Source organism: Sciurus carolinensis, chromosome 6 (genome assembly GCF_902686445.1).
Source record: "Sciurus carolinensis chromosome 6, mSciCar1.2, whole genome shotgun sequence".
Lineage (NCBI taxonomy): Eukaryota > Metazoa > Chordata > Mammalia > Rodentia > Sciuridae > Sciurus > Sciurus carolinensis.
Window position 1 is genome coordinate 85,991,578 of NC_062218.1, and position 25,715 is coordinate 86,017,292.

General features: G+C 35.0%; 1 protein-coding gene across 2 annotated transcripts in view; it reads right to left on the reverse strand.

The window, feature by feature from the left end:
* Slco4c1 (solute carrier organic anion transporter family member 4C1) overlaps positions 1-25,715 on the reverse strand; it is a 68,779-nt gene that overhangs the window by 40,293 nt on the left and 2,771 nt on the right. For both annotated transcript variants that reach the window (XM_047556572.1, XM_047556573.1), the window contains exon 2: positions 24,868-25,131. In XM_047556572.1, the coding sequence (XP_047412528.1) occupies positions 24,868-25,131 (264 nt within the window). The remainder of the gene's footprint in view (positions 1-24,867; positions 25,132-25,715) is intronic.

Sequence of the window (25,715 nt, forward strand, 5' to 3'; positions counted from 1 at the left end):
TTCATGCATGTAATTTTATGCTTTGTTATGATAGAAAGCACATTCTTCATAATGGGAATTACAGGTCACATAGTGAAGGTAGGCATATTTATGTCTGACCTACTAGTATCTAGGCATAATTCAAGATCTGCTTTTTAAATGAAGAATAGTTGTAGGCAGGAGATACTATGGTCTTACTATAAAAACTTAGGGGCCCTCACTGTGATTTCCCTACGGAAACTCTCCAGAGGCTTCCCTAAATTCTCCCTGTCTGCATTTAAACACTGCCTGTACCAGATGCAGAAATGGATTTTGCTTCACTTCCAACTAAACTCTGGCAGCCTCATGCATTATCTAGCAAATGGGCAGATGTATGTGCACAAATAAGGTAATATATGCCTCCAACGCACTAAAAGGTACACCAGGTTCTATGTTTCCTTAATATGTAAGAAGCATAGCAGGAAATATGGCATGGCTCAGGTTGCCGAACTCCTAGAAATTTATGGCAGGCCTCTAAATGATTTGTGGTTCGTCTCCTTTCCTCTGGCATGCATATGCTATTCTGAGACATCTAAAATACTTTTCAACTCATCACATCTACCAAACTTCATACCATCAATATAAAACCCAGTATGGTGTTCTATGGAATAATAAAATAATTATGGTACCTCGATGCTACTGCCATTTGAGAACACCTCATTCTTTGTGGTGGAGAATTCTCCTGTAGTACGGGGTTTATGGATGTCTCTGGTCTCTTCCTACTAGATGCTGGAAGCATCCTCCAACTCAGTATAATAATCAAAAATGTTTCCTGACATGGAAAATTGGCCTCAGTTGAGAATCACTGTTCCAGACTACATTATGACAGAGATCAAGATGATTCATACAGTACTGAGATGTGACAACATAACCTTAATCTTTCAATGAAAGCGAGCCACCCTAATATGTTTTGTAGTTAAGAAGTCAAAGAAAGCATCTGTAATGTAAATAGCTACATATTAAGTATATAAGACTGTGATGGTTTGCCCAGAGATGGCAACAACTGTGGTTAGTACCACCCCCAGATGCTGTTTACAATGATCTATGTCATGCTTCATTACTTTATCTTGCATGTGTACTAGACAAATGTGTGGGGAAAAGTGAGAATGTTTGTAGGAATCACTACTAAGTCTTTCTGATCTTTGATAGTATCCCAAAGCTCTTTAATTCCCTTAAGGATATGGTACTACTTCTGGCTTAACGTCATATTCAGGAACATCTGCTTAGCCCTTCGAACCATAATAGCTCACAAACTCTTCCACCTGGTGGATCGATACTTCCCTTCCTCCTCAGGATTCTGTTGAAAGTCTTCAAGTCCCTCCAGGATGGATTTAGGAGAACGGACATATCGCATACACCTGGTCCTGTTGTAAAATCCTTCAACCAGATCTGTACTCCCATAAGTACTGAATTCAGAGTCCATGGACTGGCTTAAACTTGGGAATCTGACAGAGGGCTGTGAATTCCCACTGTACATATTCATATCAGGTTTTGTTTCATGAGACTTAGAATTATTATATTTACATATATTGATTCAGTTCTTACAACTTGTTTGTGTAATTGGACCAATTTTTCCTCTGAACCTTAGCGTTGTCATTCATTTTCTCTCTCTCCGGGCTCTGAATGGACAGATGAAAAATATCCATTACGAGGTCCATTCTATAGGTCTTTAATTAATTTTTGAACAGGAAGGGCTACTGTGAAAATATAACATTAAATTGTATTTCATAGCAAAAAGCCCTGGGTACTAATTCTAATCTTCGAACATTTACAGAATAGTTAATATGAGCCACATTTAATTCAGTCACTGAAAACTATGAACAAATTATGACTCCTATGTTCCCAAAAAACTGAGTTTGATGTAGTAGCAGTGATGATTTATAATAAAAAATTAAAGCCGAAAAACTTCAGAATTTATATGATCTAAATACTACTGTAGTGATCCAAGATGGCAGACTAGAGGGAGGTTGTGTTCCTTATCGCTCGGAAAGTCTGATTTCAAGCAGAGGATATCTGTTTCTTGGTGAGGCAGTTTTTGCTTCTTATCGATCCCCTGCTGTTTACCCCATTTGTCTGCTGTGATGACCTGCAGTCTGCCAGCATATTGACGCCTTTTTTGAGTGCAGATTGCTCACTGTCAGGCACCTATCATCCGCCATTTGCCTGCCTCTCCCCTGTTCATTGCCTGTCTTACACCTATCCATCACCCAACGCCCGAGGTTTACCTCCCGATAGTCCAAAAATAGTCAGCAAACTGATCACCAACCGCCAGTGGAGCACCAGCTGCCAATTGTTGCCTGGAAGTTCACTGTTACAGTACCTGCAGGTTTGATTACACGTGGCTGCCGCCATTTTGAGACAACAGCCAGGCCCCGTAGGACCCCTGGTCAGACTGACTGAGCCCCGTCTCCAGGATTCCTCAGCCCAACCAATCACTCCCTGCCTCTGGGGCCCTCACATCGACTGACTGCTCCTTGCTGCCAGGACCCCCAAACCAACTGACGGCACCCTATCACTGGGACCCCAAACTGACTGGTTGCACCCGGCCATCACACCACACCAAACACACTCGCAACCACACAAAACACACCCGACTTCAAGGACCCCTGCCTGACGAACCCCACCCTGCCTCCAGGACCTCCAGCTGACCACGTCCACACCTTGAGCTGCAGCTCCCCATTTGCCAACACATTTGGAAGCCAGAGCGGGCATCTTGAATAATCCTGGAAGCTGTAGCTCCGATCTTTAGGTGGGGTAAATCCCATCCTGAGATGCCTGCTGGAGACTTGAAGCTCATTGTCAGGCAGGTACCTCTCATGCATCAGGCTGTTGAACACTGGGAGATTTCATTACTATATGACTGTTTACTGTAGATTTTCTTTTTTCTCCTTATTGAAAAATTTTAAGTTTTTATTTCTTTACTCTTCTTGCTCTCTTTTCCTTTTGTTTACCTCTTCCCTCAGAGTCTCTTTCTCACTTTTTGCATGCTAACATTCAATTTCTTTTGATTACACTCTCACCCTTTCTATTATCTAGAACTTCTGTATATTCTTTTCTTATTCCATTAAGAGCTACATTCTACATCCCTTTGCATTCTCTTTGTCCTCCAATAGAAACTGCAGACCATATTGCAAATCTGTTTGTTTTACTGAAGATAATATTTGAACTTATTCTGTTTATTATGACAATATTGTTATTGTCCTCATAGGGGCTATTTGGTCTAGGATTGCATAGTGTCTGAATTGGGCACTGCTAATATTGATCTCCCCTTAAAGAAAAGGTTTTGAAAACCTATAGCGCCACTCTAAGCCTATAGGGGGAAATCTGCAATACCCCAGATCTGCACTGCTAGAGGGGAAGATACATGAACAACATGAAAAAAAAGGGAAAAAAATGATCCAAACAAATCTAGATTCTTTATTAATAGAATCCAATGACAATACGGTAGAAGAAATGTCAGAAAAGGACTTCAGATTACACATGATTAAGATGATTCACAAAGCAAAGGATGAGATAAGAGAGCAAATGCAGGCAAGCAATGATAATACCAATAACCTGAAAGAGCAACTGCAAGAAGCAAAAGATCATTTCAACAAAAAACAGAGAGATTCTCAAAAAAAAAAGGAAATCCTTGAAATGAAGGAAACAATAAACCAAATAAAAAACTGAATGGAAAGCATGACCAAAAGACTAGACCACTTGGAAGACAGAATCTCAGACAATGAAGACAAAATATTTAATCTTGAAAATAAAGTTGCCCAAACAGAGAAGATGGTAAGAAATCATGAATAGAATCTCCAAGAACTATGGGACATCATGAAAAGACCAAATTTAAGAATTATTGGGATTGAGGAAGGCACAGAGATACAAACCAAAGGAATGAATAACCTATTCAATGAAATAATATCAGAAAATTTCTCAAACCTGAAGAATGAAATGGAAAATCAAAAACAAGAGGCTTACAGAACACCAAATGCACAAAATCACAATAGATCCACAACAAGGCACATTATAATGAAAATACCTAACATTCAAAATAAAGATAGGATTTTGAAGGCCACAAGAGAAAAGCATCAGATTACATATAGGGGGACAACAATACGGATAGCAGCCGACTTCTCAACCCAGACTCTAAAAGATAGAAGGGCCTGGAACAACATATTTCAAACTCTGAAAGAACATGGTTGCCAACCAAGAATCCTATACCCAGCAAAACTAACCTTCAGATTTGAGGATAAAATAAAATCCTTCCATGATAAACAAAAGTTAAAAGAATTTACAAATAGAAAGCCTGCGCTATAGAATGTTCTCAATGAAATATTCCACGAGGAGGAATTGAAAAACAACAATGTAGGTCAGCAAAGGGAGGAACTACCTTAGAGAAAAACCACTCAAAGGAGAAACTAAGCCAAATTAAAAACCAAAAATAAGCCCAAATGACTGGGAATACAAATCATATCTCAGTAATAACCCTGAACGTTAATGGACTAAACTCATCAATCAAAAGACATAGACTGGCAGAATGGATTAAAAAGAAAGACCCAACGATATGCTGCCTGCAATAGACTCATCTCATAGAAAAAGACATCCACAGACAAAAGGTGAAAAGATGGGAAAAAACCTACCACGCACATGGACTCGGTAAAAAAGTGGGGGTTTTCATCCTTATATCAGATAAAGTGGACTTCAAGCCAAAGTTAGTCAGAAGGGATAAAGAAGGACATTTCATACTGCTTAAGGGAATCATAAATCAGGAAGACATAACGATAGTAAGTATTTATGCCCCAAACAATGGTGCATCCCTGTACATGAAACAAATCCTTCTCAATTTCAGGAATCAAATAGACCACAACACAATAATTCTGGGTGACTTTAATGCACTGCTGTCACCGCTAGATATATCTTCCAAACAAAAACCAACAAAAGAAACCATAGAACTCAATAACACAATCAATAACCTAGACTTAATAGACATATATAGAATATTCCATCCATCAATGAGGGGATTCACTTTCTTCTCAGCAGCACAAGGAACCTTCTAAAAGACCATATGTTATGCCACAAAGCATCACTTAGGAAATGCAAAAAAATAGAGATACTGCCTTGTGTTCTATCAGTTCATAATGAACTGAGAGTAGAAATCAATGACAAAATAAAAAACAGAAATTACTCCAACACCTGGAGACTAAATAATATGCTATTGAATGAAACATGGATAACAGAAAACATCAGGGAGGAGATAAAAAAATTCTTACAGGTCAATGAGAATTACGATACAACATATCAAAATCTATGGGACACTATGAAAGTGGTACTAAGAGGAAAATTCATTGCATGGAGCACCATCCAGAAAAGAATGAAAAGTCAACAACTAAATGACCTAACATTACAGCTCAAAGTCCTAGAAAAAGAAAAACAGAATAACAGCAAAAGTAGTAGAAGACAGGAAATCATTAAAATCAGAGCTGAAATCAATGAAATTGAAACAAAAGAAACAATTCAAAAAATTGACAAAACAAAAAGTTGATTCTTTGAAAAAGTAAACAAAATAGACAAACCCTTAACCACACTAACAAAGAGAAGAAGAGAGAAAACTCAAATTACTAAAATTCATGATGAAAAAGGAAATATCACAACAGACACCACTGAGATACATAACATAATGAGAAGTCACTTTGAAAATCTATATTCCAACAAAATAGAAACTACCGAAGACATTGACAAATTTCTAGAGACATATGCTACTCCCAAGTTGAACCAGGAGGACATACACAATTTAAACAGATCCGTATCAAGCAATGAAATAAATGAAACCATTAAAAACCTACCATCCAAGAAAAGCCCAGGACCAGACAGATTCTCAGTCGAGTTCTACAAGACCTTCAAAGAAGAACTCATTCCAATACTTCTCAAAGTATTCCAGGAAATAGAAAAGGAGGATACGCTACCAAACTCATTCTATGAAGCTAAAATCACCCTCTTACCCAAACCAGGAAAAGACACATCAAGGAAAGAAAATTTTAGACCAATATCCTTGATGAATATAGATGCAAAGAACCTTAACAAAATATTGGCAAACCGTATCCAAAAACATGTTAAGAAAATCGTGCACCACAATCAAGTGGGGTTCATCCCTTGAATGCAAGGATGGTTTAACATCCATAAATCAATAAACGTAATCCATCATGTCAATAGACTTAAGGATAAGAATCATATGGTTATTTCGATTGACGTAGAAAAAGCATTCGACAAAATACAACACCCCTTCATGCTCAAAACACTAGAAAAAATAGGGATAATAAGAACATATCTGAACATTGTAAAGGCTATTTATGCTAAGCCCATGGCCAACATCATTCTTAATGGAGAAAAACTGAAACCATGCCCTTTAAACGGGAACAAGACAGGGATGTCCTCTTTCACCACTTCTATTCAACATTGTCCTCGAAACTCTAGCCAGAGCAATTAGACAGACTAAAGAAATTAAAGGGATACGAATAGGAAAAGAGGAACTTATGCTGTCACTATTTGCTGATGACATGATTCTATATTTAGAGGACCCAAAAAGTCCTCCAGAAAACTTCTAGACCTCATCAATGAATTCAGCAAAATAGCAGGCTATAAAATCGACACGCATAAAACTAAAGCATTTTTATACGCAAGCGATGAAACATTTGAAAGGGAAATGAGGAAAACAACTCCATTTGCAGAGCCTCAAAAAACATAAAATACTTGGGAATCAATCTAATCAAAGAGGTAAAAGATCTCTACAATGAAAACTACAAAACATTGAAGAAAGAAATTGAGGAAGACCTTAGAAGATGGAAAGATCTCCCATGTTCTTGGATAGGCAGAATTAATATTGTCAAAATGGCCATACTACCAAAAGTGCTATGCAGATTCAATGCAATTCCAATTAAAATCCCAATAATATCATCTTACAGAAATAGAGCAAGCAATTATGAAATTCATCTGGAAGAATAAGAAACCCAGAATAGCTAAAGCAATCCTTAGCAGGAAGAATGAAACAGGGGGTATCGCAATACCAGAACTTCAACTCTACTACAAAGCAATAGTAATAAAAACAGCATGGTATTGGTACCAAAATAGATAGGTAGATCAATGGTACAGAATAGAGAACACGGACACAAACCCAAATAAATACAATTTTCTCATACTAGACAAAGGTGCCAAAAATAAGCAATGGAGAAAAGATAGCCTCTTCAACAAATGGTGCTGAGAAAACTGGAAATCCATATGAAACAGAATGAAACTAAACCCTTCTCTCACCCTGCACAAAAATCAACTGACAATGGATCAAGGACCTTGAAATCAGACCAGAGACCCTGCATCTTATAGAAGAAAAAGTAGGTCCAAATCTTCAACTTTTGGGTTGAGGATCAGACTTCCTTAACAGGACTCCCATAGCACAAGAAATAAAAACAAGAATCAAGAACTGGAATAGATTCAAACTAAAGAGCTTTCTCTCCGCAAAGGAAACTATCAGCAATGCGAAGGGAGAGCCTACAGAGTGGGAGAAAATCTTTGCCACTCATACTTCAGATAGAGCACTAATTTCCACAATATATAAAGAACTCACAAAACTCTACACAAAGAATACAAATAATCCAATCAACAAATGGGCTAAGGATATGAACAGATACTTCACAGAAGAAAATCTACAAGCAATTAACAAACATATGAAAAAATTTCAACATCTTTAGTAATAAGAGAAATGCAAATCAAAACTACACTAAGATTCCATCTCACCCCAATTAGAATGGCGATTATTAAGAACACAAGCATCAATAGGTGTTGGCAAGGATGTGGGGGAAAAGGTACACTCATACATTGCTGGTGGGGCTGCAAATTAGTGCAACCACTCTGGAAAGCAGTGTGGAGATTCCTTAGAAAACTTGGAATGGAACCACCATTTGACCCAGCTATCCCACTCCTCGGCCTATACCTAAAGGACTTAAAATCAGCATACTACAGAGATACAGCCACATCAATGTTCATAGCTGCCCAATTCACAATAGCCAGATTGTGGAACCAACCTAGATGCCCTTTGATTGATGAATGGATAAAGAAACTGTGGTATATATATACAATGGAATATTACTCAGCTATAAAGAATAATAAAATTATGGTTTTTGCAGGCAAATGGATGAAATTGGAGAATATCATGCTAAGTGAGATAAGCCAATCTCAAAAAACCAAAGGAAAAATGATCTCGCTGAAAAGCGGATGATGACACATAATGGGGGTAGGGAGGGGGGCAAGAAAGGAGGCAGGAGGGACTGTATAGAGGGAAAAGATGGGTGGGAGGGTTGGGGGGGAGGAAAAAATAACAGAATGAATCAAACACCATTACCCTATGTAAATGTATGATTATGCAAATGGTATGCTGTTACTCCATGTACAAACAGAAACAACATGTACCCCATTTGTTTACGATAAAAATAAATTAAAATTTTAAAAATAAATAAATAAATAAATACAACTGTAGTAATTTTTAAATGATGCAGAAATGCAAAATAAAATTGACAATGTCAGAATACAACATACCAAACTAGAAACAAGTATGTAGAAATCATAAACTAAACAATATACTAAATGAAATTTAATTGATACATTAGAGAATAAACTTCATTCTGAAGCAACCAGATACCTGTCAAAAAAATTATCTCCTGAATACCAGAGCATTTAGTAAAAACAAAAGCAACAGTATTTTATGGTGTTTCAGGTCACAATATTATAGCACTTAAACTATACCCATAAAATTGAAACTTAAAAGTGTTCACTCACATTGTTACATAATGTTTTAGTAACACCAAGTCCATAAAACATCCAAAAAAGGCAAAATACTTCATTACCAATGTATTAATTGTTCTCATAAAATTCAAGTTAGAAACCTGACTAGATTGATAATAACATGGGGATGACAGGAAATATCATCTACAAAAACAAATTGATATAGAAAATTTTTCTCCTTTTTCAAAAAAAAAAAATTCTGCACATATTATTCCTAGGGACCCCACAAGCATTTTAATAATATTAAGTATCCTCAGAAATACTTCAATAAATAAGCATTTTAACTTCATTCCTTTATTCTTTGAAACAGTTCCTTTATTTCCTCTTTCCTCCATCCTCTTCATCAACAAATACCTACTCTCTACAATATGTGGGATAATATGCTGGAAAATGTTGAAACCTCGTGTACGGGAACCCTTTTACAAGTTACCTATTTTAACATTCTACACAAACTTGTGTTTCCCTTCTGTTCTGACCCCATCCTACAACAAATAACTGACAACAATGAAATTTGTGGTAGACATTGAATCTTTGCCAAATAGTCTAGGTAAAAATGAAAGGAAATAGAACGACTAGGATTTAAGAGTAGGGAAGACGAACTGCTTCTCTCGTCTTGATCCTATAAAAGACCAAGATGGCCCCACCCTTTACCACACCACTGAAAGGATTAAGGTGGGACCAAGAAAATAATTTTAATTGGAAAATATGTGTCAAAGAAAAAGTAACGATATGCTTTCAGTGAAACTGACAGGATTATTAAAATTCAGGGAAAGAAATGAGGCTCAGAAAGATAAGAAAGGTAAAATAGCGGGGTGTCATAGCACACACCTGTAAGCCCAGTGACTCAGGGGTCGAGGCAGGAAGATTGCAAGTTTGAGGTCAAACTCAGCAACCTGCGATACTCTAAAAAATTTAGCAAGACCCTGTCTCAAAATAAATAAAAAGGACCGGGAATGTATCTCAATGGTAAAGTGGTACTTCCCCCGGTTTCAATCCCTAATACCACCCCCAGCCAAAAAAAAAAAAAGTTAAGGCATACACTAAATCTAAGAGGAATTTGTTTAAAAAACAAAACAAACAAAATCCCCTAGTAAGTGTGGAATGGATATCAGGAAGCAGTTAAGTAAGAAATTGTTTTTGAAAAAATTGTGGTGCCAAAAGTACCCCCACCATCCCCTAAAAGAAATTATGACTGATAGGTGTACATAACCCTGAGTTCCCAACTCCATACAGGTAGCCTAAAACAACTTCTCGGTATTCAAGGCTGATGATCTCCAAGCACTCTCCTCAAACGTGGCCAATGATGGTAACAAAAAAATGACCCAGAGAAGAATTTTGAAGTCATTTGCTGGAGGAATACTCATAATACTGTGAACTCACAATTCCTACAAAGCAGTGACTCCGGTGTATCTTCTTTTAACTACCAGTGATTACTGTGACCGGTGTCTCTCTCACATGTCTGGGCAATAACAAGAAGGAAACAATGCTAATAGCAAATAAAAAGAGAGTCAAAAGAGATGTTTTACTTTCTTTTTTAATATGTGTACTGCTAAAGGAATATAGCTAATGAGGAGAAAAGTAGTTAGAGATACTTGAGAGATAGTAGCTGAGGTATACTGCAGGTTCAATCTGGAATAAAGTGATAGCATGCAATGGGAAAACACTAAAAACGTCCATTGTTTTGTTATATGAGATAAAGAAATGAGGATGAAGGGAAGAAAATCAAAGAGTTTTATGCCTAATGGCTACTATTATCTCACCAATTTGCTCAATAACCTTGAACTATGTAGCTTTGGTGTAAACGTTTAGTGATGCATCCATGAAAGGTGTCAAAATCTGATACCACATTCCATTTTTTAGCAATACATAACTATCTTCTTTTAAAATATCAACTACAATTTCTCTTTGATTTATCAAAGTATTGAATACCTGATTTGTTCACATAAAGCTATACATACTATATTAGATAGAAAATAAGCAAAGCTATTACTCTTTCTTCTAGTCTAGTAGAGGGGGAAGGGAAAGGTTCAAAGAGAAATAATAGATATTCTCCATAAATGAAAAGTTCAGATTTTTATTTAAAGGGTATACAGTATTTTTGGACCTCAAGTATGCAAGAATTATTTACCCATTTCAATATATTTATTGAGCACCTACTTTATGTACTCTCCCAAAGCATGGGACATAGAGCAATGAACATGACCAATCCAGTTTCTGGTCCCACTGAACTTATCGTCTAATAAAGGTAGTTTGAATTTTAGGTAGATGGCATACTCCAGAGGTACTAAATTTGTTTCCTTGCATAGGAAAGTAGCACTGCACAGCTCCAAAAAACAGCAGTCACTTAGACCAGAGAATGCAAACTGTGACCCATGGATCTATTCCAGCCCACTGAATCTTTTGTAAATAAGAATTTATTGAAACACAACTGTGCCCATTTATTTCTAGGTTGCTATGTCTGCTTTCTTACTATTAAAAAAAAAAAAAAAAAAAAGAGTTCATTGCAATGACTCTGCATCATCTGTAAACCAAAAATATTTACTACCTGCACTTTACAGAAAAGTTTTCTGACCTCTTAGACTACAATATAATTGTTCAGGTACCGTCCATTTTTTTTCAGAAAGCTTTCTCTGTTTTACTCATCGATCTCTTTTTTTTTTTTTTTTTTATTTTATACTGTAGAAAGATTGAAACAAACAAAATGGAGAACTCCCTTGAAGCCAACCATCAACTTCAACAACTATCAGTCCATGATTAACCGATTTTTAGATCTTCTCTCCCAATTTTATTTCCCTACTCATTGGTATTACAGTTTTGAAATAAATCTAAAACATCATATTACTCAAACTTAAAATTTTATTATGTGGGAGGCTGCATTACTATCCAAAAATTGTTTTTCATTCACCTGGGAAAAAGAATGACTCCACTGTCCCACTGGCATTAGGATTCATTCACCTAGATAGCATCTAAAACATGAGTTGCTTTACCAACTGACAGGTGAGTGCCAGGAAAGCACATCAATCCAGGGCAATTGCTTCAACAGCCTGAACCTGCTTTGTCATATTCTTTTTTCCACAGCCTGCAATATGTAAATAGTGACTGCTCAATCTACCTGAATCTTCAGGTGAACATAGCTTAGAGATTAATTGATGCCTGCTTGTAAACACACAGAGTTAATGCAGGATCCACAAGATTTCTGTAAGCCCTTGAGATCTTGGAATTATATGTTACTAACACATAACCAAATCTATATGGACTATAGGTCAAATGTTCCTCATTTAGCCACTCAACAAGTATATTCTAAGTGATTACATTTTCCCAAAAATCATGCAGAATGCTAGCAATGCAATGATAAATAGGACAGACACAAAAGATTTCTCTGAGAAGATGGCATAGATGTATTTTTCCTTATTCCTCCTCTAAGAACAACTAAAAGCCCTGAACAATATGTACATGTGTGTGTGTGTGTGTGTGTGTGTGTGTGTGCACATAGTGACTGAAGTCAAAGAGCAGACAGACCAGCTAGTGATATTGGTTACTCAAGAAACCACACTATGGTGAGTTTCTGAGATTTTATTTTTGCCTCATCTATGCCATAATTGGAGTTAAATGTCAAGGGGCGAAGACCGATGAAAGGACACAAAAACCCTGATAATTCTAACCAAAAATATCAGGAAAGGCATAGCCTGCCACTGCAGAAATCTCTACACAATAAACACTCTACTCTAGTCAAAAAACAGCAAAAAAAAAAAAAAAAAGCTATGCTTCCATGTACACCCACACCAGCAATATACAAAGAGAAGCTATAAGATTCCAGATCACCCCTCCAGGTTGGTGCCAAAAAAACTGAGAAGAGATATAGGGTTTTATCCCAACCGAGAGATTATAAACCCTACCTGGCCAGTGAACTTTTCATCAGTAGCCTGTATTTCCATCTTCATGCATCACTGAGGCACTCCTTCCTCTCCACATTAGGTGATATAAGAGGAAGCCTACTGAAGCCAGGACTTTCAGAATAGCCCAGTGGGAACTAGGCCATACCCCTCCTCTGTGGTGTTAAAGACAGCACGAGAACAAGTAGGAAGTCCACTCATCCCCCTCTCAAAGAGAATGGAATCAGTAGTATTCTGGTAGAAATCCAGAATTACCACTATTACTCAACAACAACAAGGAGCCTGTTCCCATCTTGGGTATCACTTGAGGCTAAGTGAAACTTTGACTGCTTAGTAACCTGGTCTCACCCACCTCCACCTCTAAGTTATCAGGGGGTGCAACTACTGCAGAAGTTTTAAATAAGATACAGAGTTGAATAATATCAAGCAAGGCTATGATAACTGATGTACATAGAATGCAGTACCTAGAGGAAACGCTCAAGAAGCTAAAAAAGAAATGTACTTAAAACACAGATAAATCAAAATGGAATTCTAAACATTATTCAAGTACCCCAAAGGAAGTCAGGAAGCATAAATTAGAGAAAAAAAAAAAGAAAAACAAAAACAAAGTGAAAAATGAAAGTGTAAACTTAATCTTTAACATTTATATTGCATCTAAGTGGTCTACATATAATTGAAAGGAAGACATTACAGGGTAGAATAAAAAACATAACCCAAACAGGTTCTACCTACAAGAATCTTATTTCAAATATAATGTTGTGAGTAGGTTCAAATTTAGTGAATGATAGAAGGGACTACTGTCCAAATATTAATCAAAATAAAGTCAGAATAGCTATATTAATATTAGAATAAAACTGACTTCAAAGCAAGAAATTTACCAGACACAAAGAAAGACTGAATGAGAAAACAGTCAATCTACCTGGAAGACATACAAATCCTGAATACATATTCACCAACAAAAGAGCTATAAAACATGAAATATGAACTAATGAAATGAAAGAATAAATGGCAAAATCTACAATTATATTTAAATATTTCAACACCTCTAGAAACAATTTACAGATCAACTAGCTAGAAAATTAGCAAAGATACAGAATAACTTAACAATCACAATTACCAATAAGTATCTAATTGACATTCATAATACACTTCACCAAACAAATGCGTCATACACTTTCCCATGTAGTGCCTAGAGAACAGAATAAGATAGACCATACCTTGGACCATAAGGCAAACCTCACTAAAATTAAAAGAATTAAAATATTAGGTAATATGCTTTCTGACTTCAACAAACACCAATTACAAGAAAGACAGTAAAATCTCCAAATTTTGAAAATTAAACAACAAACTTTCAAATAATCCATAAACCAAAGAGGAAGTCTCCAGCATTAAATACATTAAATAGAACAAAAATGAATATACAGTACATCATAATTATAAGACAAAGCTAAAGCAAAGCTTAGAGTAATATTCATAGCAATAAAATACACACATTAAGGCAGGCATAGTTGCACACACCTGCAATCCCAGAGACTTGAGAGACTGAGGCAGGAGATAGCAAGTTTGAGGCCAGTCTCAGCAATTTAGTGAGGTCCTAAGCAACTTAGCAAGACCCTGTCTCAAAATAAAAAATAAAAAGGGCTGAGGGCTGAGCTTAGTGGTAAAGTGCACCTGGGTTCAATCCCCAGTGCAAAAAAATAAATGAATACATTAGAAAAAAGTAAAGATCTCAAACTGATAATCTAAGCTTCCATATAAGCCACTTAAAGGAGTCTCAGAGAAAAAAAGGGGTGGGGTTACCCTAAAACAAGCAGAAGGAAGAAAAATAGAAATAGCAAATCCGTGAATTGAAAACAATAATGAAACCAAAACTTGTTCTTTGAAAAACTGAATTAAATTGTGTACTTCTAACAAGAGATTGACAAAGAATAAAAGTGAGTAGATGAATATTATCAATCAGGGAAAAAAACAAAGGATTCACAATAGATCCTGCAGCCAAAAAAGGGAATGCTAGGAAGAACTGTATTTGAATGTCCCTATAACCATAAGGGAAATTGAAAATTTGGGGCAGAGGGATTGAAATTTTAATGGAAAATCTTGCAAAACAGAAACCGACAGGCCCAGATGCTTTAACAAACATATACAGAATATTCTAGATAATTTATCCCCAAATACAGAAGGGACACTTTTCAATTCATTATATGAAGCCAGTAGCCCCTGAAACCAAAATCGAACAATGACAGGACTAAAAGGACATACTAATATAATCTAGAGTGCAAGTACAAAAATTCTTAACAAAATGTCATCAAATAGAATTCAGAAATACATCAGAAGAAGTATAAACCATTGACAAGTGAGGTTTATTCTGGAATTCAAGGCTGCCTCAATAATGAAAAATTTTACAAAAATGTAATCCATTATCTCCAAAGACTAAGAAGTAATAATCATATGCGCATATCAACTCATGCTAAAGTATTTGACAAAATTCAACCATGATTTATGATTAACAATTCTCCAGGAAAAAAAAGAATAAAATGAAATTACATCAACTTGATAAAACTCATTTATAAAAAAGTACAGCAAAAGTGAAAGACAGAAAGTTTTTTTCCCCTAAGATAAAGAACAAGGTAAGAATGTTTTCTTTCACCACCCTTATTCAAAATACTGAAAGTTCTATTGTGTTTAATGAAACAAAAAAATAAATAAGATAATGATATACAGAAAGTGAAGGAAGAAATAAAATTTGCCCCAAAGTGCAAAAAACACAATATAAACAAGTTTATTTTAAAATTTTCATGGAAACGAAAAGGAATTTTAGTAGTCATATAATTTTGAAAAACACAAATGAAGTTAGAAGAATAAATTCATTTTGAGAATTATTATATGGCCACAACAATTAAGACTGATATTGGCAGAACACAGATCAATTGAACAGCATAGAGATCCTAGAAATAGATTCATAAAATATGCCCAACTGATTTTTGTTTTGCATTTTAAAAGACTTTTTTTTTTTTTTTTAATCATTGTACACAAATGAAATACTACTATGGTTTCTCTGGTTGTACACGAAATAGAGTCATACCATTTGTGTAATCATACATATACATAGGGTAATGATGTTTGTCTCATTCGATTATCTTTCTTTCCCCCTACGCTCTCCCCCAACTGATTTTTTATAAAACTACAAAAGCAATTCAATGGTGAAGAATTTCTTATTCAAAATATTGTACTGGAGCAATTGGACACCTATAGACAAATAATGAAGCTTGATCTAAACTTCACATCTTATGTACAAATTAGATCAAAATGTTTCGGAGACTTAACATAAATGTAAAATAGACTGAAAAACTTTTTGAAAAAAGCAGAAGAAGAAAATCTTTGGAATATAGAGCTAAGCAAAAGACTCTCAGGCTTGACAACAAAGCATAACCCATAAAATGAAAAATAAAGAGGATGTCATCAGAATTAAGAACTACTCTGTGAAAGGCCATGTTAAAAGAATAAAATGACAAGTTGTAAAATTGATGAAAATATTTACGAAGATCTAGTACTTAGAATACATACATAACACTCAAAACTGAACAGAAAAAAAGAAAAAAATTCTGGCTAGAAAAAGGGAAAAAAATATGAACAGCTATTTCACCAAGGATATACAGATGGCAAATTAGCACAGGCAAAAATGCTCAGTATCCTTAGCCACTAGGGAAATGCAAATTAAAACACAAGAGATTTCAGTATACACCTATCAAAACAGCTAAAACAAAAACAAAATAATGAAAACACCAAAGGCAGCAAGGATGGAGATAAACCTGACCACTCACACACGTTGCTGATAGAAAAGTAAAATGGGACAGCCATTCTGGAAATCAGTCTAGCAGTTTTCCAAAAACTAAGCAAATAACTGTCATATGACCCAGCAATTTTACTCCTGGTTTTCTATTCCAGAAAAATGAAAACTATGTTCATGTGAAAATTTGTACACAAATGTCTATGGCTTTATTTGTAATAACTAAAATTTGTAAACTGCTCAGATAGCAAATGGTTAGACAAACAAGGGAATATCCATGCCATAGAATACTAATCAACAATAGAAAGGAATGAACAATTGATAAACACAGCAACCCAATAAATATTCAGAGAATTATTCTGAACAAAAAAGGCAAACTCTAAAAGGCTGCATACTGTACAATTACAAAACAGAGAAAAATCTTTAAACCTAAAAATGTTTATCAGGTATATATCATGTTTATCACATACAATTAATAAAAAGATTTAAAAGTAAATATTCAAAAACACAAAGTAAAACTAAGTGCTATGCAGGAATAAAAATGCTAACGATTTGCTAAATATGATATTAACTTCAAAAAAAATTAGGTCCAGTGAAAGCATTAAAATAACCCCCAGTTTTCCCTGAGAAAAGAATAACAATGAATTGAGTTTTTTTCTTTCCACTTCTTAGTATTATCCAGATTGTCCTTAATGACCCACAGAACATCTCTAACCACAAATACAGAATGTATTTAAAAAAAAAAAAACATAATAGAGTCAACTAAATAACGTATCTAAAAACGAAATAATATAAAAGCATAAAGAATCTGTAGCTCTATCTTAATATAAAATGATGTCTAATATATACTAGAAGCAAAAAAGTAGATTTCCATAGGTTCACACTCATTTCCTTAAAAATAAATCTTAAATGTGTATGTGTGAATGTGATATAAAGATGTGTGAATATGCATAAATACTAAACTGAGGATGTGAGGTGTGCATGTTTGTTAATGATTATGTAATTAAATTTCACTGTGACTCCGTGAATACATGTATACATGTATACATTTTAAAAGGGAACAATGTTAACAGTGGGTAACCCAGGTTGTATTATCTAAGAAACATTTATTCACTTTCCTATGATATTTTGTTTGGGTTTTTCTACCAGGGATTGAACCCAAGGTGCTTAACCACTGACTCACATTCCCAGTCCTTTTTGTATTTTATTTAGAGACAGGGTCTCACTGAGTTGCTTAGGACATCTCTAAATTGCTGAGGCTGACTTTGAACTCATGATCCTCCTGCCTCAGCCACACTTTTAAGTGTGTGCTACTGAACCCAGGTATTTTCTGATTATCTTACAAGGTATGTGTGATGATTAAATTCAGGGGGGAAAAAAAGATATTTACATCTTCTCATCTCATGAGGATAAAATCCTGGAAAATACATATAATTAAAATCCTTTCTCATGGGTTACTTTGAAAGTGTTTGGCTAAACTTTAAAGATACATCAAAATCAAGTGGCACCTACAGAAACAAATATACTATATGGAAAGACTCACTTATTTATAGTACTTTGAAACCACCACTGACAATTACTAAAAAGGAAACAACAACAAAAAAAACAAAACACGGTTATTCAGTTATCAGTAACATCATTTATTGATTGCTACAATTTAATGAGAACTTTCCACACAATGGACATGGCCTTATCAAAGCATATGTCTAATTTCCTTAAGGCAGGATCACATAGTTCTATCACACAAACTCATTTCTACCTGACCCTAATATATGTGCTATATTATCTATTTTTATTAAATATAATGTGTAATATTAGCATTAAAATGAAATAGTAAAAATACATTAAAACTTACGTTGGCTAATTTGTGCATTTTTAAGAACCATGACTAAGAAAATAGAATTTCCTCATTTTTTTTCTTGCCACAAACCACATTTTTACCAATCTTTCTGAGGAAGCTACAAAAACAAAATTGCTTAATCATTACCTCCTACACATTTTATATGATTAGACACAATGCCTATGGCCCTTTTGAATATTCTATCAGAAAATTTTATTTTATATATGAAGATAATTAAAGTCCATCAAAAATTCTGCGTTTTGGCACTACCTTAGAAGCACTTTTAGGGAAATCAATATTTTAGTAAGGAATCATGACAAAAACCAAAAACAGAATATCAAAGCATTTTGCTATTTCTAAATATGCTTCTCGATTCAGCTTCCTTTTATACACTGCAAATTTTTCAGATCCAAATCTTATCCATAAAGCTCATTTATAGCAAGTAATTTTTTGCCTTTTTGATCACTAAGCACAAATTGTTATTCAATGGTGAGTAAGAGAGAGACAGAAAACAGAGAAATGTCCCATTATCCTTTGGTCAAGTTTTAGAAAACATGGATAGAATTTCCAAATTGTCTTTCCCTGACATTGTATATTCTCTTGTATATTCTTGTATATAATATATATTTGTATTAAGGTATATTCTTGTCTTTTGTGGAAGAGCAAGTCATTGGACACCTAATATGTCCCCATCAAAGGGAAACATTTATTCATTAAATATTTGACAGCTCTACAAACATTTCTTGAACACCTACTCTACCTCACATTCTGTTCTAGATGCTGGCCATAATGAAGTTTCTAAATTCAACAGGGCAACTTTCAAAAACAACATACTTGACCTAAAATAGCACAGAGATTTCCCCAAAGCATATTCACTGAAACACCTAGAAGAGGAAAGTTAAAGTGAGGGATGGAAAGCAGGACACAGGGCACAATCATTGCAATCAAGTCCCTTGTTCAGTAAGTTCTGAATTCTACATAGCAAACTACTAAAGAATCACAAAATACATTCCCTTATGCATTGATGCAGCAAAGATACCTGAATAACTTTCATTTCTTCCCAAACTCTTCAACTATGGAACATATTTTTAAAACATATTTAATATCCTTAGAAATTACTCTGCACATCATACCTTGGGAAACACTGGGACTTTTTTCTCTTGCTGAAGGCCATTCATTTTTTAAACCTCTACCTGCCAGCAAACTGCAGTTTATAAGCAGAATTAGTTCTGAGTTTGTATTAACATCTCAGTGATATGTTTGCCTGACTTATTTTTCTCTGTAAGTTTCTTCTGCTTCGGAAGTTTGGTCATTTGAATTTCAACAATACTGGCAATATTAAAGCACCTGGTATTTCATTATGGTTGTGAAACTCCTATTTTAAAGGAAGATATAAAGCAATAATCTTGAGATGAAAAGAAACCTTTCTGTGTCCAGTTGAGAGTGTCACAAAATAATCAGACCTAAATTATAATGTACTTCCCACATTTAACTAAGATAAACTAGGTAATTATTATTTTTTTTTTAAAGATGAATTCCTGAATCTTACTACAGACTTACTGATTCAGGATCTCCAAAAGATAGCATTAAACATGCAGAGAAATCATCCAGGATAATTCAATCATCTAAGAAGTTAGGAGAACACTGGAGAGTCTCTCGTATGAACAATCATAATACCTGCATTGGGAACATCAACTCACTCTAAAAGAGTTATCTTTAATCCTTTTATTGTGTATATTAAAGTTAATTTTGGATCATTTGTTTTATTAAGAAATCACCTTCTTCTCTTCATTCATTTCAGTTATAATATGATCGAAATATAAGAAAAATAAAAGTGATTTCCATAAGGAAGAAATAGTTTCAAAGAGGGAAGAACACTCAAAGGCCAACCAAAATTAAAGCATACTGTATTGAATTAGTGGTTGAGAAATTCTAAGGTTCTTTGCTCTAGGTCTTCTCCAATGGGGATGGGCATTCCATATTTAAATATAAACAAACAAGAAAAAAACCTTTAAGAATACAAGATGAAAGAGAAAGTAGGTAGAAATTAAGTCCAATTTTGAGTCCCACTTGAATAATTTTTCTAGCACAACTTTTTAAGTAGTTACTCAACATAGCCAAAGTCCTTTATACAGATCTCTCCAAAAATGCCAATCACAGAGATTTAGCATTTTACTACTATAACAAATGGAAACGTTTATCATTGACACACTTTTTGGGGAGGCGAAGGGGAAGGGGATGGAAAATAGAAACAACGTAATCTAGGAAAAAAACTGATTGATAAAAACTTTGTTGGGTTTAGTAATCACTTTTCTCCAATTTCTTGGTATTGAAAAATGACCTCCCTCCCAGATTCTCAAAGAAACAAAAAGATTATTTTTCTTAACATTATAAAAACACTCATCCAAAAGGAATTAAAATGTACTTAGATGAAAACAAAACGTTAAGGGACAAAGATATATTGCATGTTAAATGTTAAAATTATAATACTGTTATGTCAAAAGTGAATGTCAATACCCATTTGCAGTGAAAAAGAATTTTTTTTTAAAAAGTGAGTGTCAAATATGACATATTTGAAAATGTTTTATGACACTACTTATTTTCAGATTAACATGTAAAAAAAAATAGCCACTAGAAAAATTTGTTCTTTCTAGTTTTAATACTTCCTCTTTTTTGTATCCAATAACAACCTAAACTTCCCTTTGATAAATTTTATCATCTCCACTCAAAGTCAATCATCTCTAACCCTTATGTATCTACCAAAGCTTCCCTTAAAAAACTTTCTCCCAAACCTTTTCTGTTTCACAAAACCGCAGAACATTCAAGCTGTTTTAAATTCACCTTTCTACCATTTGCTAACTCTTAACCTCCTTTTGTTTACTCTCACACCTGTAGAAATTATACATGCTTATCAGATTTCATACTTTGTTTTCTTCTGCTTCCTAACTATATTGCATTACTTTAATCTCCCCTTATAGAGATTATCTCGTCCAATGTGAACCCTGATATTCATTTCCCTCAAGTTCAAAAACACAGCAGCAACAAAAAAGCACACAAGCGTATGTTAATTTCCTCAGTGTTTGTTTCTGATTAAACTATATATATGATTTCAACTGACAAAGTGACTGCTTAATAGTATGCTCTTTATTATAATACATCATGTTTTGTTATGCTACTTAAAAAGATTATACGTTTCCTAATTCATTTACAGGAAACTTTCAATTTACTTGTTTTCCTCTTCCCATTTAAATACCCAGTTTTTTACTCTACTCTCTCCTTAGAGTTAGAAAAATAATTCATATATTTGGTTACAGGTTCCCATATTTGCAAAAGTAGATGAATTTACTTGAGAAGACAAGTTATGAAGCTTTTAAAAAAATGTAGACCATCATACTTGAATTCAGAAACTAAATTAAATTCATAAAAATATTGAATTAATTCAATATAGCTAATAACCTACCATAGTAATAAGTACAAAAATTTGAAAAATATTAAACAAAGCATCGAGTGTTTGTCTAGTGTGTGCAAGACTCTGGGTTCCATCTACAGTACTGGGGGATTGGGGGGGAAGAAACACAAAAAGCATGAGTACTAGGATTAGTGTAAGCTGGTATTAACCATGTGTAAAATCACTATGCAGCCACTTTCTCATTAAAGTCCTAAATGGTGTCCTAAATTTCTACATTGTAAACAGAAGAGATTCGTTATTTCTAATACTCCTTCCATTTCTAAATATCTGGGTTCTTTTAGATGTACAATACAATTTCAGTCCTGAATTCTGTATCTAGTAGTGTAAACATGCATACACACATACTCCATGATAATATTTGTGTTAAGTAAAAGCTTCAAGGAAAAAAACTCAAAATAGCAGTGAGGCATGTTCATACATTGATAGTTAAAGAGGAACTGATAGCCCTTCCCAAACATCAGTGTGACATTATCAATTAAGTGTAATGAATGACTTGCACATTTAGATAAATATGTTTGTGAATATGTATTGCAACACTGGATGTATAATATCCAGTTCATATTTGGCAAGTCCAAACCCATATTCTTGAATTCTTGATCTCCACTCCCCACTCTATTGTCCCTAATCTTCCACATTCTGCTACTTGGTCCCAGTTGGTCATGCCAAATACAAAGGAGTCAGTTTTCATTCCTCTTTCACAATAAATCCAGTAAAGTCTTATCTCTTTTTCCTCCAAAATATATACTGTCAATTATCCTATGGATCTCTACCACTACAACCCTGGCCCACCCACTTTATCTCTCACCAGAACTATGGAAAAACCTCTCAAGGTGATTTCAAGTGAGATCAATGTGCTTCCCTGTGTAATATTCATTCAGGACTTTGCACTACACTTCAAGAAAAATTTAAATGTCTCCCTGGTATCTATTGGCCTCTCTAAGTTCATCTCATGCCACCTTCTTCCCTCCTGTTATCAGGTCAGCCCAAACTGACAATTCCTAAAGCCATCCAAGCTTAGAGTTGCTTTCCAGTGTGAAAAGCATCTTTCAAGCCTGGCCCTCCTTATGCAGATATTATTATGCTAGCCTTCCCTACCAACCTGTTTACGTGTTTGTACACTATGACTTCATACTGTTTGTCCCCTCTATCCTCTAACTTTAATCTTCAATTACCTTGTTTATTAATTAATTATTTCTTCCCACTAATACATAAACTTTAGATGGCTGTTTTACTGCTGTTATCTCTGTACCATATACAGTCCATACCAACAATATTTGTTGTATGAATGGCAGAATAACATAGGCCAACCTGAGTTTTTCTACTTCAATACTCTATTAAATCTGATCTGCTACAATAATGAAAAATGTCAACATGATCAACAAGAATTTGGTGAAAACCTGCATAGTACACAAAAATGTACTAAACATTAGCTTCATCTCCCCACCCCGACCCCCACCACACACCTTAACTTGTTGCCATTTCCTTTCAGGAAATATAAATTGTTCAGATTGGCTGTAATTCCAGGTGTGGGTGGCAAGAGACAGCACTGAGACTGCTGAAGAAGACCAAGTTTTGTACTGGAAGAAGTTTTTATATTTAGTTTAGAAAATCAGAGGCTTTGAGCAAAGTTTCTTTACTTTAAGAACATCTGATTAACTGGAAGAGTGATGACCTAGAGGCAGCATGGAGATAACCACCCAAAAGCCAAAACCACAAAAACATTTTGCTATCATGCAATCAGTATCCTGTGTTCTCATGTGGCAGATCAAGCTTTTGATATCCCCTTGCCATTAAGATTTCAAAGGTGTTATACTACAGCCTGTGCTACAATGTCTGCCTACTTCCTGAAACTACCCCCAGTGAAATTATGTCAAATTTGCCTAATGCAGTCTCATCCACTCTTAGATAATGACTAGAATCTACTTAAGTACTCCTTTCACTGATAACACATTCTCCTTATTTTTCTTATTCATTTCAAATTCTACCACATTCATCTATCTGCTTGCATATTCTATTTTTACTTATAAAGTGAAGTCTACTCACCTAATAAGTGCACTTTTAAAACCATAGTTATTTGTTATCAAAATTGGGAAATGTGTCTTGGGAGAGATTAACACTTTTAATACTAATACACACAAATATAAATATTTTAACTTTTAAAAATAATACCTACAGTTCAGCAGTTTCAAATTCTCCTCTTGTTCTAAGCCTCGTTCATTTACCTAATCCCTGAAGGTCTCTAAATTTGTAACCATCTGATTTTATTCCTTATAATTTTAATGTTTGCTATTAAAAGTCCCAGAAAGGACATAAAAATGTGAACTTGTGGGGGCTGGGGAAATAGCTCAGTTGGTAGAGTGCTTGCCTTGTAAGCACAAGGCCCTGGGTTCGATCCCCAGTACCCAAAAAGAAAAAAAAAAAAAAAAAAAAAAATGTGAACTTGTACTTTCATTAGCACATTTCTCCAGTTCTACCATAATTGTTTTTCCATTAAAAATGATTCTTTGGGGGAAAAAAATCAAAATAATTAAATTTCCTTTCTGTGCCTGTGAAGCATGCATATCATCTAACTAAAGCAATGCTGTAGGCTGCCCAGAAGTTTTGTCTCTAAACTCAAGCCCCAAGTAGAGCTAATTTCAGTTGTTAGGAAAAGTCCTGCTCCTGTTAATGTTACCTCTTTTTGTCTCAAATCAGGAATCAACATGTTCCAGGCACAGAGCTGTAAGCACTGCAAATAATAGCACAAAAGGAAAAACTACAGATCAGGAAACCCCAGTAAGATTACAACACCTACTTCTTTTGAGGATTGCATGTAATATGGGTAATGAGAATCAAAAGATTAAAAACCCAGAGAACTACTGAAATGACAAATAATGTCCAATCTGTAATTTCCTACCTTGTACAAATTCACATAATGAAGTAGGCAGTGAGCCTGGAAAAGACTTAACCCCTTATCCTCTGTAGAAGGGAATTGCAGTAGAGTTAATAATCTGGTGTTGTACCACTTGCTGAAATCAAAACAAACAAAAACACAACAGACACTTACCTTCATAAAGGGACCCCAATTGATATTCTCCACTGAAAAACTGTGGCAAGGAAAATACAAGTGCTCCCAGGCCTATCATAAAGGAAGCAAATGCAAGCCATCTGGGCTTGTGTCCTCTTTCACCAAAGAACGATACAAATAATGACAACAAACAGAAGGCGATATCGTAACTTGAGGATATCAGGCCAGTCAAGGAACTTTTCATCTCATAGCGCTTCTCAATAGTGGATATGCTAATATTTACAAGGCCATTTACAACAATACCTAAAAAAGAGAAAAGGAAATTTAAGTACATTACTCTCAGTTTACTACATAGTGTATGATTATTAACACAATCTACAAAAAGTTTGGCTTTTTTTGCTGTTTTTAAAAGTGTCAGTTTTAAAGTTCTTAAAGTGACACAACCCAAACATACTTCCTTGGAAATCAGTTTGCCTTTTTTTGGGGGGTGGGGGCGGTGCCAGGTATGGGGATTGAACTCAGTGGCACTTGACCACTGAGCCACACCCCCAGCCCTATTTTGTTTTTTATTTAGAGAGGGTCTCACTGAGTTGCTTAGTGCCTCCCTTTTGCTGAGGCTGGCTTTGAACAAATGATTCTTCTGCCTCAGCCTCCCAAGTTGCTGGGATTAAAGGCCAGAGCAACAGTGTCTAGCCCAGTTTGCCTCTTAAATTGCACATTTGTGAATTTTCAGGTGCCCAACAAAACTGATACTTGCTACATACTAAACTGCAGTTAACTGGCCTTAATTCATTTTTCTTTAAGTGATAAACACAAGTCACTGATCAAGTCCCATTGAGTCAGTTTGCCAGAGTTTTCAAGTGTACTACTGTACTTCTAAAGACCTC